The 14339-nt window shown below is 45.4% G+C and overlaps 2 protein-coding genes across 6 annotated transcripts in view; both read left to right on the top strand.

The window, feature by feature from the left end:
• The window catches only part of mettl16 (methyltransferase like 16), a 28529-nt gene extending 22152 nt beyond the window's left edge, over positions 1-6377 (top strand). For all 4 annotated transcript variants that reach the window (XM_017433408.3, XM_025009891.2, XM_017433405.3 and 1 more), the window contains 2 exons: positions 4529-4705; positions 5568-6377. In XM_017433408.3, coding sequence (XP_017288897.1) covers positions 4529-4705; positions 5568-6185 — 795 coding nt within the window. In that variant the 3' untranslated portion in view covers positions 6186-6377. The remainder of the gene's footprint in view (positions 1-4528; positions 4706-5567) is intronic.
• Positions 6378-7887: 1510 nt separating this feature from the next.
• mnta (MAX network transcriptional repressor a) overlaps positions 7888-14339 on the top strand; it is an 11983-nt gene continuing 5531 nt past the window's right edge. The window contains exons 1-4 of one of the 2 annotated variants that reach the window (XM_017433397.3): positions 7888-8084; positions 11838-12447; positions 12675-12716; positions 12795-12906. In XM_017433397.3, the coding sequence (XP_017288886.1) occupies positions 8012-8084; positions 11838-12447; positions 12675-12716; positions 12795-12906 (837 nt within the window). In that variant the 5' untranslated portion in view covers positions 7888-8011. Of the gene's footprint in view, positions 8085-8167; positions 10122-11837; positions 12448-12674; positions 12717-12794; positions 12907-14339 lie in introns of those variants that run through there. The other variant, XM_037980097.1, reaches the window with a different exon arrangement.

Genomic DNA, 14339 nt, shown 5'->3' with positions numbered 1-14339 from the left:
ACGGACGATAACATGCGACAGCTGTGACCTACTTCCCCACCTTATTGCCTCTACAGGCTACTACTAACCATTACTACTGAAGCCGGCAAACCAGAGAAAACATCTGGAAGACGAAGGGCTTCCTCAAATTCATATAGGAGGAGGAATTTAAAGATGATCACTTTTTTTTAATTAATTTTTAATTTTCAGGTGTTGAAACGACAACAGAAAAAGATTCAACACAACCTGGAACACATAGTTTCCAAATAGAAACTATATAAACACAAATGTCATTTTAGAGCACATTTAAAAACAAAACAAGTTGACCAAAGTGCTTTATCGCTGAGACAATCAACAAGATATGTAAATGTAAGCATGAGAAACAAATATTTGTAGCATAGCATTCCTTTGAGGAATGCATATCGCCCACTGCCTGTCATGCAAGAGTTTTAAAATAATCAAATTTTGTGATGAGAAGCAACAGAGTTAGAGCCGTTTTGGTCAAACCTTGAAAATGTTCGATCTCATGAGCGATGTTAGCTCTCAAATTAAGTGTTGAGGATGACTCTCAGCTACTAGCACACCCATTTTTAGCTCATTGTCTGCACAACAAGCCGATTTATAACCATTTATGGATTTGCTAAGGTTGGTTAGCCGTGGCAGCCATCTTGAATTGGCTCCACACCAGACGTTAATCAGCCGTAGAACTACGTCAAATGTTAACTCTCTGCAAGTCTCACAACAATCTGTCCTCTGCTTCAAGCATGAGGAAAAAGCTTTGTCACTTTCTGTGGCGGACGATAATGTATTTTAAGGTCTGATCCTCAGCTCGAGTTAAAAGCCAAAGAAAAGAGATGAATCCTAAGTACAGGTTTAGATATCTCTACAAAAAAACAATCAGTTTGGTTCTAAAAGAATCTGAGCAGAGAGCTCCTGCTGGCGTGGCGTTGTGTTAACGTTTAAAATCCAGCAGAAAAACGAAACCAGTTCCTTCTGGTCGAGCTTTAAAGGTGGAATAATGTCAGCTCTGTGGTTGGTTTGTTGTGTGGACCAGAGGAGAACAAAGATCCAGATGTACTGATTGTCCGGATGAAGAAATCTGTTGCACGCGGACAAAAGGACGTGCAGACAGAACAGACGGCTGAGGCTTCATCACAGCCCCGAGGCTCACTGTTGCTCATTCAGGCCTCTGGCTCGAGGTCGGGTCAGGAAAGACCACGCAGAGGTTTGGGATTTTAAAAAAAAAAGAAAGAAAGAAAGAAATGGGGGGTTGGGAAGAATCAGAATATGATTTACAGTGTCTGCCTGGAGGTGAAATCTGCAGCATTACGTCTCTCAGCTGGGTTTTTATGTACGTGGACATACAAGAAGAGACTTTTAGGTGTTAAGTGTCTATTTTTTTTTTTTTTTATAAAATGGGTCAAGTTTCCACAGCAACATTGTCCTCTCAGTGTGAGAGCTTGCAGTGAGGTGAGAGTGGGTAAGTGGGATGAATAATGGAGTGAGAGCAGAGTCAGAAGAGGATGGGATTCAGTGCAGATGTTTGTACGTAAATCTGTTCATGTGGGTTTCATGCTTTTTGGTTTGAAGTCCTCGTGTGCGTGTTTGTGTGTATCTCTGCACTGGTTAAAGAATTTGTGTCGAGGCTGAGGAGTACAGGTTCGGCTCCGTGGAGTTTATTGATTTATTTTTTTGTTGTTTGTTTGCGCACTGATCTGCAGGGCTCACAGACTGACGGGGGATGAGGGAGAAACATCTGAGACAAACCGTCCATCCGTTGTCAGCCCGTTCTCAGAAATGTCCGTCTCCTCTTCGTTTAGCGAACGCAGACAAGACGCCTCGTAATGTTTAAACCGTATCTGTAATCTAACAGCCTGAAACAGTAACTGAAGCGTAGATCGGCGCAGCAGAGCCTGCTCCGCCACTCTGCTGTTTGTAGGTCAGTCGGCCATGCTGTCGGCTCCATCACTGCTGCTGCAGACCCCAGCTGCGCCCCCCTCACCCCCCGCCCCGGTGCAGCCTGACTGCAGTGACTCGCGGGTGCAGCGTTGCCGCTGCAGAGCGTCTCTGTTCAGACGCGGCTGGATAATGACCTCCGTCGTCGGAGCGGATGAGACAAAAGAAGCTGTTTGATTCGCTGCAGGTTCAGGTGGAGCTTGTGTTGATGGAGCGCTTTCTCCTGGTCGGAAACACATATCCAACCACTTCATTGGCACTGCATACGTGTAATTACTGGGAATCATTTACCAAATCCAGATAAAAAATGGTATATCTTTAGTTTATCACTTTTTGTTTAGTAAAGAAAAATAGTTTAGTAGTCGAGGAACAAAAGCAGAATAAAACCGCAAACATTCAGCAATATACTTAGGTTTTTAGTTTCCTTTCATTTTGATACAGCTCTGTGAAACACTTTAAATGAGTGGCAGAATAAAACACACTGCTGTTAGAGTCTCTCTTTTATTTAACATATTTGTTTTCAAAAACCTCCAAATTGGCCAAAAAGGTGTGACACATCTGAAGCTGAGCTCACGCTGCCCTCTACTGGCAGCTTCGGGTTTTACTTCCCAACTTCAGTCGCAGCCTTGGACTAAAAGTCGAGCATTGTTTATCATAATCATCCATCCATCCATCTTCTTTACCCGCTTCTCCTCCCCGGGTCGCAGGAGCTGGTGTCTGTCTCCAGCCGTCACTGTGCGAGAGGCGGGGGACACCCTGGACAGGTCACAGGTCCACCGCAGGGACACATGGAGACAAATGAGACAAACAGCCTTTCTTATCATAAGCAGAATTTTTTAAAAATAACTTGTTCACTATATATAAATAGTCTCTTTATTAAATTTTACATTAAAAAAACAAACAGGCGGCAACAACAAACACCTCTCACTCCGTCACCTGCCCCCAACAGAAAAGTGTAAGAAAAACAAACAAACACTCAGCCCACAACAATCCAACATCCTGCACCTCCGATGTACGACAGAAAGGGATTTTAGCTTATTTCAAATGATCCAGCCTTACTGGCCTGATTTTTTTCCTCCAATTAAAACTAAATAAATAAAAGAAATAAGGACCTCTCTAATACAGCTAATATATGCAGGTGGAGCTGCAGTTTTCCATTTTATTAGCCTCCCGGCCAGCAGAGCTGTGAGTGCCATGAAGTCCTTTTTAGTAGGAGAGAGTTCAGGTGGAGAGGGTCCCATCCTCTCCAGGTAATGGAAGAAAAGCACAGATGGAGGATCTTTAAAACATCCCCCCGTCAAACACCATCTGAAATCAGCAGCCCCAAGTCTGTCTCCCATGCAGGTTTTATCACAACAGAAGGATTTGAAAGGCTGCAGAAACACTTTTAAAATCTGAAATGGGTTAACGAGTTTAAAATATAACCTCAGTGAAACGAGATGTTTTTAAAAATGGTCCTAATTCATCGACTGCCTTCACACAGCTCATAGGCAGGAGCTTGGAGATGATTATTATTATAACGGAGTTAAATCTCTACACATGAACTCCTGCAGCACATGTTATCATTGTGACCTGATCAGGTTATAAAAAGCTTCCTTTGTGGCTGAAAGCAGCTGTTTCGCCTCGAGTCGTCTCTGTTCAGTTCTTTGCTGTAGATGAGAGAAAAGCACAAAATGAGCCAAAAAGCTTTATAAACACTCATTTTTAATGCTTTTAAAGTGGCTGGAAACTGTTGGTTTTATGTGGAGATTTATAGAATTTGCGTTACATGTTATCCTGATGAGAGTGGAAATAGATGATTGATTACTTTTTAAAAGATAAAAAAGTTTAAAGGGACTCACTGAAAACTCTGAAATCAAACATAAACAAAGTTCTCCTGAACTACATCAGACGGGGCAGCTTGAAAGATTCACTCCGGTAGTTTTTCAGATCTACTGATAAGCAGCTCTGAGATGTGGGTCTGCACTCAATGTAAACAAAAACACTCGGCTGGATCTGCTGGAAGCCAATATCCACAGTTTGCTCAACAAATATGAACGTAAATACCAACCAGTACATCAAAACATAATAGCTCTTTTTTACAGACGTCGCTGTTGTTGACCTGTTTTCAGTCACTTCGGCTGTTTTTATAGGTAAACAAACACACAGTAGTAGTTGGCAGGCGGTCACTAACTTTGCTGACAAATTGTTAATTTAAGGACACTTTATCCATTAACATAAAGATTTTGTTTCTTACTTTGATTTATTGATTTTATTTTTATGGGTCTTTATGACAGTTTATTCTTCTGTGGTTTTTTTTTTCAGTTTTCTGACATTTAAATATATTTACAGATGCAGCTGGTTTTACATCTCAGGGGGTAAAACAGAGTTTTTTTGTTTTTTAAATTGTGTTTGGAGCAAATAGACATTAAAGCCTGCCTACTGTACATGGATTTCTGTAAGTTTACTGGAAATATCTGTGCATAGAAGCCAAATATTAGTGCTGCGTTTGTTCAAACTTTACACAAAATAAAAGTTCCTCTGCGTTTCTTGTCCTGAATATTATCCCGTGCAGATCGATTGCTTAGATCTCCCCGCCTCTGTTTTGTCCCAGTCTCCTCCCAGTAAGAAGCGTAAAATGGAGAAGGCTCAGAAACCTCTGTCCTTCACGCTGCCGGAGGCGGGACTGAAGGAGCTCCAGGCCAAGGCCTCGGCTGCAGGTGGCAGCGGCGGCAGCGGTTCTGTGGACAGCGTCACTGCTCTGCTGGAGAAAACGCTCACCGAGCTGAGGGTGAGCTCTGCATCCACATCACCACAGCCTAGCCTCATTTGTGCCGTGCGCTCCAGCGGTCACCGGTGCTTTAGTACTCGTTTGCAGCATCAGATGTGAAACTAACAACGGCAAACCAGAGCTCTCTGATTAGGACCAAAACTCTCCTTCAGTCAGTCAGACTTTGCGTTAGCACTCAGAGTACATGTTTGGAATGACTCTCAGCTACTATCACACCAAACTTTAGTTCAATAATTGTAAAATTACCTAAGTGACAGCCATTTTTAGTGTTTTCTAAGGTCAGCCGGCTGTTGCAGCCATCTTAAATCGGGTCAGTTGTCCAGTGATTACCTCCTGAAAGTTTCATTAAAATCCATCCAGCAGCCTGATGAAATATTTTCAGTTCAGTTTATTTATACATCGTTAATACGCAACATCATCTCAGGGAGCTGTACAGAAACGTTCACGTGTATTTCTAAAAAGCCAGTTAGTAAAAGTTCTCTGTCTAAGGAAGCCAGCAGATTGTGTTGAACCTCATCTTCGTCGCAGTCCACCATCCCGAGCAGCAGAGGCGACAGTGGGAAGGAATGACTCCCTTTTAACAGGAAGAGTTTTCTGCCTCAGCCGGCTGGGGTTAGAGAGGACAGGGACGCATATATTATGCTAACAGACACAGACGCAGGCAGGGTTCTGTGTAATAACACCTCAGAGAAGCCCGAGCACTAGAAAGTCGACAAATATCCTTTCGTACGTCTTTGGGATATTTTGTTTTTTCGGTCTGTGGCGTTTGTTCTGTGAAATGAACTGCAGGTTGTGTTATCAGTATGGTTGATGTCAGACCCCCTGCAGTTTTGGTCTGACGGTGCCGTGTGGTGCTCCTCAGGTGCTGCACAAACGTGTCCCCTGCAGAAAACAGGAGCAGAGCCTCTTTCTGACGGCTGTGGAGAACACGTGGATCCACGGCCGGCAGAAGAGGCGCGAGCAGAACCGTCAGCTGCGAGAGCTTCCCCGAGCGCCCCGCTGCGCTGGAACCAGTTCTCAAGCTGGCGTGAGCGCAGCTGCTCCAGGAAGTCCCACTTCCTCCCAGAGCCAGCCCGTCTCCGCAGCAAACAGCGGCAGCCAGGACGAGGACGCCAAGGCGGCGCCGTCCTCCAAGGAGACAGGTAAAGAAGAAACTAAAAGCAGGGCTGGAGAGCTGGAAGAGGTGTCGGAAAATGCAGCAGGTGAGGATGTGGACATGGAGTCCTCCACCTGCACAGAAACGGGCCAGGAACTAGACCTGAAGGAGTCGCATGCTGCTGCAGGCGAAGCGCCCCCCGTACGGTCGCAGGTCCAGGATCCGGTCAAACACTTCCTGTTCAAGTGTTTGCTGAATGTGATTCCAGAGGACAGAGACGTAGTCGTGGAGATGCACTGGGTCGAAGGTCAGAACAAAGACCTGATGAACCAGCTGCGCACCTACCTGAGGAACGCTCTGTTAAAATCTGTGGCCAAAGTTTAAAGTTCGGAAAGAGAATACACACTTTTTATAAAGGATAAATTCAGTCATTAAACAGGGAAGTATTATTTTGGCAGCAATTTTATTTTTAATTTGTTTTCTTTAGTTTATTTTAAAAAGTATTATACGTGTAAAATAATACTTTGTTCCAAAGTTGTTCAAACATTTGGAATAAATGGACTCTTTTTAAAAAAATTGAATTTTTTTTTTTATTTGTGCAGTACCTCTGAGTGTCCACAAGAGGGCACGAGTGTTCCTCATCGTGGTGTGTTGTCTGATGGTTTCCTCTTGTTTTATTTGTTTTATTTTGAAATGAAAGTCAGACTTAGTTTTGCACAGTTCCATTTTAAACTTATCCCCAGAATATGTGGCTCTGGTCGCCGCTGGAGGCACTTTCAGAGCCTTTAGCTGTTATTTCTGCTGTTATCGCTCCGCTGCTGCCGACATACTTCCTCAGGAGAGTCGAGTGAATACCAGGAAAACAGACTACAACGTACAGAGCCTCGCGCACGTAGATGTTCGGTCCCCGCAGTCGTAAACAAAAACACAGTTCCTGCTAGTACGGCACGTCCCGCGGCCTGTGGCCGGACTTTGACTGCACTGGTGTGTGTGCGCTTGGCTTTTTGTTACCTTTTTAGGACCTTTCCAGTGTAATCTCAGACCTTATCAGGACCGTAGTCCTTATGGTGACCAAAGCCCGGTCCTAATATGGTTTAGGTCTAAGCTTTGACCAGAGTTTAGATGAGGGATGTAGTAGTAAGAGTTATGCCCATCTCTGTACTTGATAAGTTCACTTAGCTGTGGCAGCCATGTTTAACGGGGTTGACTCCATCAGTTGTAGATATACATCCAATGATTAATTTCTCAGTTTCAATAAAATCTGTCCTGTTGTTCATGAGATATTTTGCTAACACTACAGACAAAGAAAGGCAAAAACATTGACCTTTCACCTCTGGCAACAAGCTAAAAAATAACCTTTTTTAAAAAAAACTGTCAGTTTATTCATTTCATACTAATTTTATTTTATTCATTTACCACTAGTGCTATTACTCTTTTTTTGTCTAATATTGTAACTTTTTCTTCTAATAGTTCGAATAAAATATTAAAAACAAATATGCATGGCAACGTATGCAGTATTGAAATTAAAAACGTGTAGGACCTATTGATATACTCACTTCAACATGATATAAGATGAACATTTATTTCGGTTTTAAACTAAGTGAAATGAAAAGTTTGGTAACCGTTGCTAACCGTTGCCAGGGGTGGTTGCTAAGCGACAGGAACCGGCGCTAGCTGCTGGTTGCTAACTGCCCATGCTAAGTTTTTTATGACGTATCTCCGACAGATTAACGGAGGAGGAAGCGCGAGTTTTTCAACCGTAACGGACGTGAGTCGGCCCACACACCTCGGCTTTACCATCCGAGCGACGTGTGGGCTGTTCCGTGTTTTGGCTTCCTCTCTCTCCCCCCTCCTGCTTCTCCGGGAGAGGAGGAGGAGGAGGGACGGGAAGGGTGTCTCTCCCTCCCTCGCGCTCCCTCTCTGTGGGCGGATACAAACGCTGCGTGATTCACAAACCGTATTTGTTCGTACTACTTTGAGCGCCATCTTGTTTGTAACTCCTCTCTACGTAAAGTGGGAGAGTTTTCAACCGAGGGAGGGAGGGACGGAGGGTGTGAGGGCGGCGGGTGGTGGTGGCGGTGCTGGGGGGGCGGGATCCGGTTACCGTTTGTTCCATCTTTAGACTGGGAACTTCTCCCCGTGCTGTAGCACGCAGACAGGCGCTGCTTCTCCTCTTAAAAAGTACAGCCGGTCCTCCCCGCTGGACAGACATGAGCATCGAAACGCTCCTGGAAGCGGCCAGGTTTTTGGAATTGCAAGCCCAGCAACATCAGAGAGCACGTGGTAAGTTTGTATTTAATCCTCGAGACATTTTTATACATTTTTTTCTTTACGACACGTCAGGTTTTTTTTAATTAAAAACGAGTCGGAATTTAGTTTTGCTTTCATATTCGCTCTGTCGGCTGGTTTGGTCGGTTTTTAACTCGCTTGGTTTCATTTTATTTTAATATTATTAAAGGTGTTTTAATTCTGCTGCAGCGTCACCGCAGTAATATCCCCCCTCCCGCTGCAGCAGCACCAACTTCTCGGCTCTGTCGCTCCCTCTCACCCCCCCGATGAACACACTTATAAAGGACGTAATATTCATAATGCGAGGACCAAAACATGGAGGGATGAAGGGCGGTGGCGCTGGGAATGCCAAGGTTTTTTAAAAAAAATTTTTACATAATGACCCGACCCAAATAAAGCGGCCGCTTCACGTACACCCCATGATTAAACGCATTAGTTGTAGTTTCTCTGTACCCGCCGTGTAACTTTACGTTTCCGACTTCTTTCGCGTCTAAAACGGATTAAAACGGCACCAAACTCCTCCTCTCGGGGCTTCGAGCGTCTGTCGATGACGCGCTATCAACAAAGCACGCCCCCGATGTTTTAACGTTAGCCCGGCTCCGCCCCTTTCACCACGTGCGCGCTCAAGCAACCCTCCCCCTCCTCCTCCCAGAGATCGTTTGTGATGAGGATGAGTCACTACGAGCGAGCCAGCTGCCTGGAAGCCAAATCTCAAATCGGCTTTATTTATATGAAGCGCCTTTAAAACAGGCTGATCGGAGCGCTGTACACTAGAATTAAAGCGCAACAGAGCAGAGCATTAAAGTTAATTAAATGCAGAAAAAGTAAAAAGTAAACTGCTGAAATAATTTTAAAAAGACTTCATCACAGATATGTGACCCATATGACGTGACAAATCCAATGTTTTCCCCAAATCTGACCCAGGTCACTTTCACATGTGGTACTAAATCAGATACATGTTTTTCAAAGTGACCTCAGTCTGAACGGTCAGGTCGCAGTTTATCAGATGGTTACCTCGTTGAAGTCAGGAGATGCAGATCCATCCAGATGTTGAAATTATGCAGTTTAAAGGATCTACACATCATCTTCAACTACAGAACAGAAGTCCAGCTGCTTTAATCCACTTATTAGATTGATGACTGAGATATGATCCACACCAATGAAGTTGGTGTGGATCATATCGGTTCTAACATGACGGGATCGAGTTTGTTTCAACTTTCAGTGCATTGCTCCTGTTCCAGAAGTGTAATTCTGCGCTGGAGTAGGCCGGAAGTGGAAAGATCAAATGTAACACTGGACGAAACAAATATGTTAGATAATAATACAGTTGGCTCTGATTGCACAACAACCTCAGAGCTGAACTCGCTAATGTGTGCAGCATCCAGCTTTACTTCTGTAAATGCGTCATCGTGCGGGTCACTTCGGGGGTCGTAGTTCACGCTGCAGTCTGGTGGCGCTCGTATTTAAATTGTAATTCAAACGACCACACGAGAAACAATCATCTCTGAATGGAGCATTTGGAGCTGCAGTGTGAGCGAAGCCCAACACGTGGTTCCAGGGAAGCCTGAGGAGCTCACAGCGTGTCTAAAGATCGTAGACCGACTGTTTGAAGGCTAAACAAACATGGACCACAGTCAGCTCGCCGCCGCTGTCTGGTCTTCTGATGTCAGTTCCTGCGTCCCACCTTTTCTTTTTCATCGGCTGATGGAAACACGTGTTTACCGTCGGGTCAGTGATGGGTTCACACCACCCGACTGAATCCAGATCAGCTCCATAAATTCAAGCGAGTTTGACTCCTGCTGAGGTCGGGTCTGTTCCTCGCTCACACCGACAGATTTCTGTCGACTATCCTTGACTGGAGCAGACTTCACCAAACTGGGAATTGTGGGTAAAAGCTGACAGATAATTTGTGTTGCGCGTCCTTGACTTTAGGTTCCTTTAGGGCCTCTACTGGAGAGACACGGGTTTCCATAACCAACTGATCTAGAACAAGAACCAAGAGATCTGGGGCGGGAATAAGAACATATTCAGGTATAATAAACCACACGGTGCTTTAAGAACATGTTTGAATCAGTGTTTATTGATGAGGAGTGATGCTGGTTTGTTTTCTGATGCCGGCTGCAGACGGAACAACAAACACTGGATAAAAACAAAATAATAATAATAATAATAGTCCAACCTTTAACTGAAGGTGGTTCATGCAGCATTTCTTATCTTCTGCAGTTTATAGTTGATTTAAAATATGTAGTGTTGTCAGGATTCAGGAGTATGTAAATCTGTGTATTGTCTGCAAAGCACCATCAGCTGGCCCAAGGACAGATCCTTGTGGAACCTCACAGTTTGATGGGGGGGCTGTTAAAGAAGAGATGTTTTCCATGTTCACAGAGTATTTCTGTCTGAAATACGAGGTGAACCCTGAAGCCCTGCCTGGTCCTGAAGGTGACCATTTTCTAAGGACCCGTAAAAGAAAAGTCACTTGTTGTATGTAGTGTTTAGGATGTTAAACTTGAACAGATCTGCCTCCTGTACCTGTATTTCTTTATTTTGGGAACAGCAGACAGAAGCCTTGTGAGGGAAAACACTTTAATTGTGTGAAACTATTAAAGACCACAAATCTGTCCAAGTTGGCTCCTAGATTGCGTCCCCTCGCTTACAGACGGACACATCTTAGATGTAAACAAACTCCTCTAATCCTTTGAATATCTCGTCCTGTTATTCTGTGGTTTTATGTCTTGTTTGTAATGGAGGCATTAACGGCACACACTGTGTTGTAGTTCTGAGCAGCTGTCAGAAAAGGCTCAGAGTGAGCGCTCCTGTCGGTGGCCTCCTCTCTGCTGCAGTGGAGCAGGTCACTGTGTGGATTAAAGTAGGACAGTGTCTCTGTTATATAAGGCCTCTGATTTTAGTGCTTTTTAACAGGAAAGAGACAGCTATGGACTTCTGTCCTCAGCTCGACGTCAAAAGATCATTTTGTTGATAAAACAAGGTGCCTCGTGTTACGAAGGAGGGGCAGTTCAGTCCGCAGGGCGTCTTTTCTTTATGTTTTATGATCGGACACATAAACCTGAAGTGGAATATTATGAAATGTTTGTTTTAAAAGTCAAAGTTGTAACAGTTCCTGTAAATCATGCTTCACTTAACGGGATAATCTGTTTACAGTGTTATCTTATGTTAGCTGTAGTAGTTGAGCCAAAAGGTTTGTGTGCGATTGGAGAAGCAGGGCTTTGACTTTTCAGAACTTTGACCTCTTATCAGCTAGAAAAACACAATTCTGGTGGATTTTACTCAACAAGGGGCTGTGGGGAAAAATGTCTCCTACAGATTGGGATAAATGAGAGCAGGATGCTCCTCCATTAAGACAAACAGCTTGTCTGTGTTTTTCAGTCAAGTAATAAAATTCACTTCATTTTTGTAATAAAAAAAGTCTCCAGCTTTTAAATTCAGACACAAAGGGACACCTTTAGAATAAATATGAAGGCATATATTTCGTCTCCAAATGAAGAAGCACTTGCTGCTGAACAGTCTTTGTCTTTATTCATTAAGCTGCAGCCTGATTTCGTCTTCCACAGGTCCCAGGTCAGGTGTTTTCATGCCGCTCCAAACAAAAACATGTGGTTTTAAACTCTCCTGACTTTACACGGCGTTCTGAGTTACCGTACCTGTTTTGGGTGGAGGTACACCTTGCAGCGTGTTTGTGTTACTCCAAATGTTTTCATTTTAATGGGTTTTGTTTCGTCTCCTCTGCAGAGGATGAGCTGAAGGAAAAGCTCCGTCTGCAGCAGAAGACGGAGTATATTTACCCCGACGTGAACTACAACCCAGCAGTCCACATCAACAATGTTTCTAAAGCAGAGGAGCTTCGTGCCGAGTCCCGCTCTGCTCCTGCTCCATCCCCCCTGCCTCCCCCCTCCATGCCCGTCACCATCATCCCTATCCCCGTCGTCACCCCCAACCCCACTGCTTCACCCCCTCAGCCCGTGACCACGCTTTCGCCTCCAGCCGCTCCTTCACTGGCCTCCCCAAAGAGAGACCCTCACTCCCCCCAGGAGCAAAGCATCGCAGCCGCGCTGTGCTCCCCGCCACCCAAAACGGACCACGCCGCCTCTAAACTGACCGCCAACCACCTGCAGAACCACCACCATCACTCACAGCTCGCTGACCCAACCAACACCGCCAAGCCGCTCCAGCAGCTGGTTCAGTGCTATCCCGGTTCAGTCGTCTCGGTCCCGCAGCACCACGCCCTGCTGCCCCACCCGGGCCCCGTGCTTCAGCCCGCTCCCTTTCAGAACGGCCCCGTCAGCCGGGGGAGTCCTCCCGACGACAGCCGCCATCTGGACAACAAGAAGAGGCCCGGAGGGTACGTCTGAACCAGTTAACTTATTAACCAAACAGAAACATGAGACGATTATTACCGTTTTCTGTTGGTTCAGACTTTAGACCAAATATAGGTTTTTATCTTCAATTTTAGTGGTAAGTCTCCTTTAAATGGGAATAAGTGTAAAATCCCTTCATTATTAGAAACAGAGTAATGTACAGATTATTGGATTATCGCCGCGTCTTAAACATTAAATTTGTTTCCTGCAGGGCGGGCACGAGAGAAGTGCACAACAAGCTGGAGAAGAACAGGTGAGTTTCCCTCCTGGAAACGGGCAGATTGTCTGAAACAGTCGAGTCTCTCCGCTCACCCTGATCTGTCTCTGCCAGGCGAGCTCACCTGAAGGAGTGCTTCGAGACGCTGAAGAAGAACATCCCGAACATCGATGAGAAGAAAACCTCCAACCTGAGCGTGCTGAGAAGTGCTCTGAGATACATTCAGGTGAGGCTTTATCACCGCACGCCGTTTTTCATTTTTGCATGGATGATGTGTTTTTAAGGCTTGTTAGAGGTTTAGAAATATTTGTCGTATCTCTTTAGTCACATTTTGAACTCGACAACTTTTACACCGCAGCCTGAACCTGCACAACCTTTGTCACGTTCGTGTCACCTGCCAGGACTCGTGGACTTGTTTAGTTGTGCTCGGGATCGCTACGAAACAATGCGGCGCCCGCGTTCTAGCTGCCACATCAGGAACAAAGGGAGGGGCAGAACAAAAGCTGGTTTCTTGGAGTCGAACTGGTTGTCTTTCCTGTCAGAGCAGCAGGACCAGAACGAGGCAGCCACTTTTATTGAAACCTCTCATCATTCGTGCACCAAGCATTCTCTTACGTCCTCTTTCTATTTAAGGCATTTTTTTTTGTACGTGTATCGTCTTGTCATTTGTATGTCAGCGCCGAGTCTTTTGAGTTTAGCGCCGCAGTTAAACAGTCAGCACATGACTCACCGTGTGTTTGAGTCCCGGTGCAAAGGTCCACCTCTGGCCCAGTTTTCAAACGTTAGAAATCGAAGCGGATGGCGTGCTGCTGATGTGACGCTTGGAGAAGCAGCGGTCTGGTTTGTCCTCTCTGCTTGTGGACACTCAGGGGGGAAACTAGGACAGCGTGGGTGCCCGGCTCTTGGCTCGGCGTCCCTTTCTGTGGGACTGAGCAGCCTGTTGTTGTGTTTAGCTGCCTGCCTTTTGGTTGTGGACTGTAAACAGTTCAAGTATCATAGGTCACAAAAGTATTTCCTGTGTTTTATTTTGTCCCAAAGAGGCTCTGGGTGGGTGGTGAAAAGACAGGGACTGACAGAAACAAGAAAGACGTGCACTCTGTCATATTTACACACAGCCAGTTGACGTGAGCGTACGTCTCTCCTCGCCCCTGTCCTCGTCCTCGGCTGCCACACGGGAGGACGAGGACGGGGGCGGAGCAGCGTTCAGACAAAAACACGCAGCTCAGGACAGGGACACGTACTAAGAGGCTTTAGCCTCAGCAGCTCATTTATGGTGAACGTTCGTTTGTAGATGAAAATAAAAACGGAGGGACAGACTTGGAGAGCAGCAAACTCAACTTCCTCTTTGCCTCCTATCTCAGAGTGACTCAGAGGCATGAGGAGAGGTGAAAACATGCAGCCGGGTTGTCCTGTGTCCTGGCTGTAGTGTTTCCTGTTGAACAGAGCCACACGCGTATCTATTTTTATTTTACATATGATGCATTTTGCTCCTGAGTGTTTTCTCGTGAGCCTGCAGCGTAGAAAGCTGAGACCGTAAAGTAAGCCGATGCATTAGCGCGCTTCCTCTCCCCTCCTCCTCTTCATCCTGCCTCCTCCTCTGAGCTTTTTTTAAGGCCACATGAGCAGCGAGCACATGGCTAGCCTGAGCCGTGAGACGTC

This window comes from Kryptolebias marmoratus, linkage group LG2 (assembly GCF_001649575.2).
Source record: "Kryptolebias marmoratus isolate JLee-2015 linkage group LG2, ASM164957v2, whole genome shotgun sequence".
Lineage (NCBI taxonomy): Eukaryota > Metazoa > Chordata > Actinopteri > Cyprinodontiformes > Rivulidae > Kryptolebias > Kryptolebias marmoratus.
The sequence above is the reverse complement of the archived record's forward strand: the minus strand, read 5'-3'. Positions and strand labels throughout refer to the sequence as shown.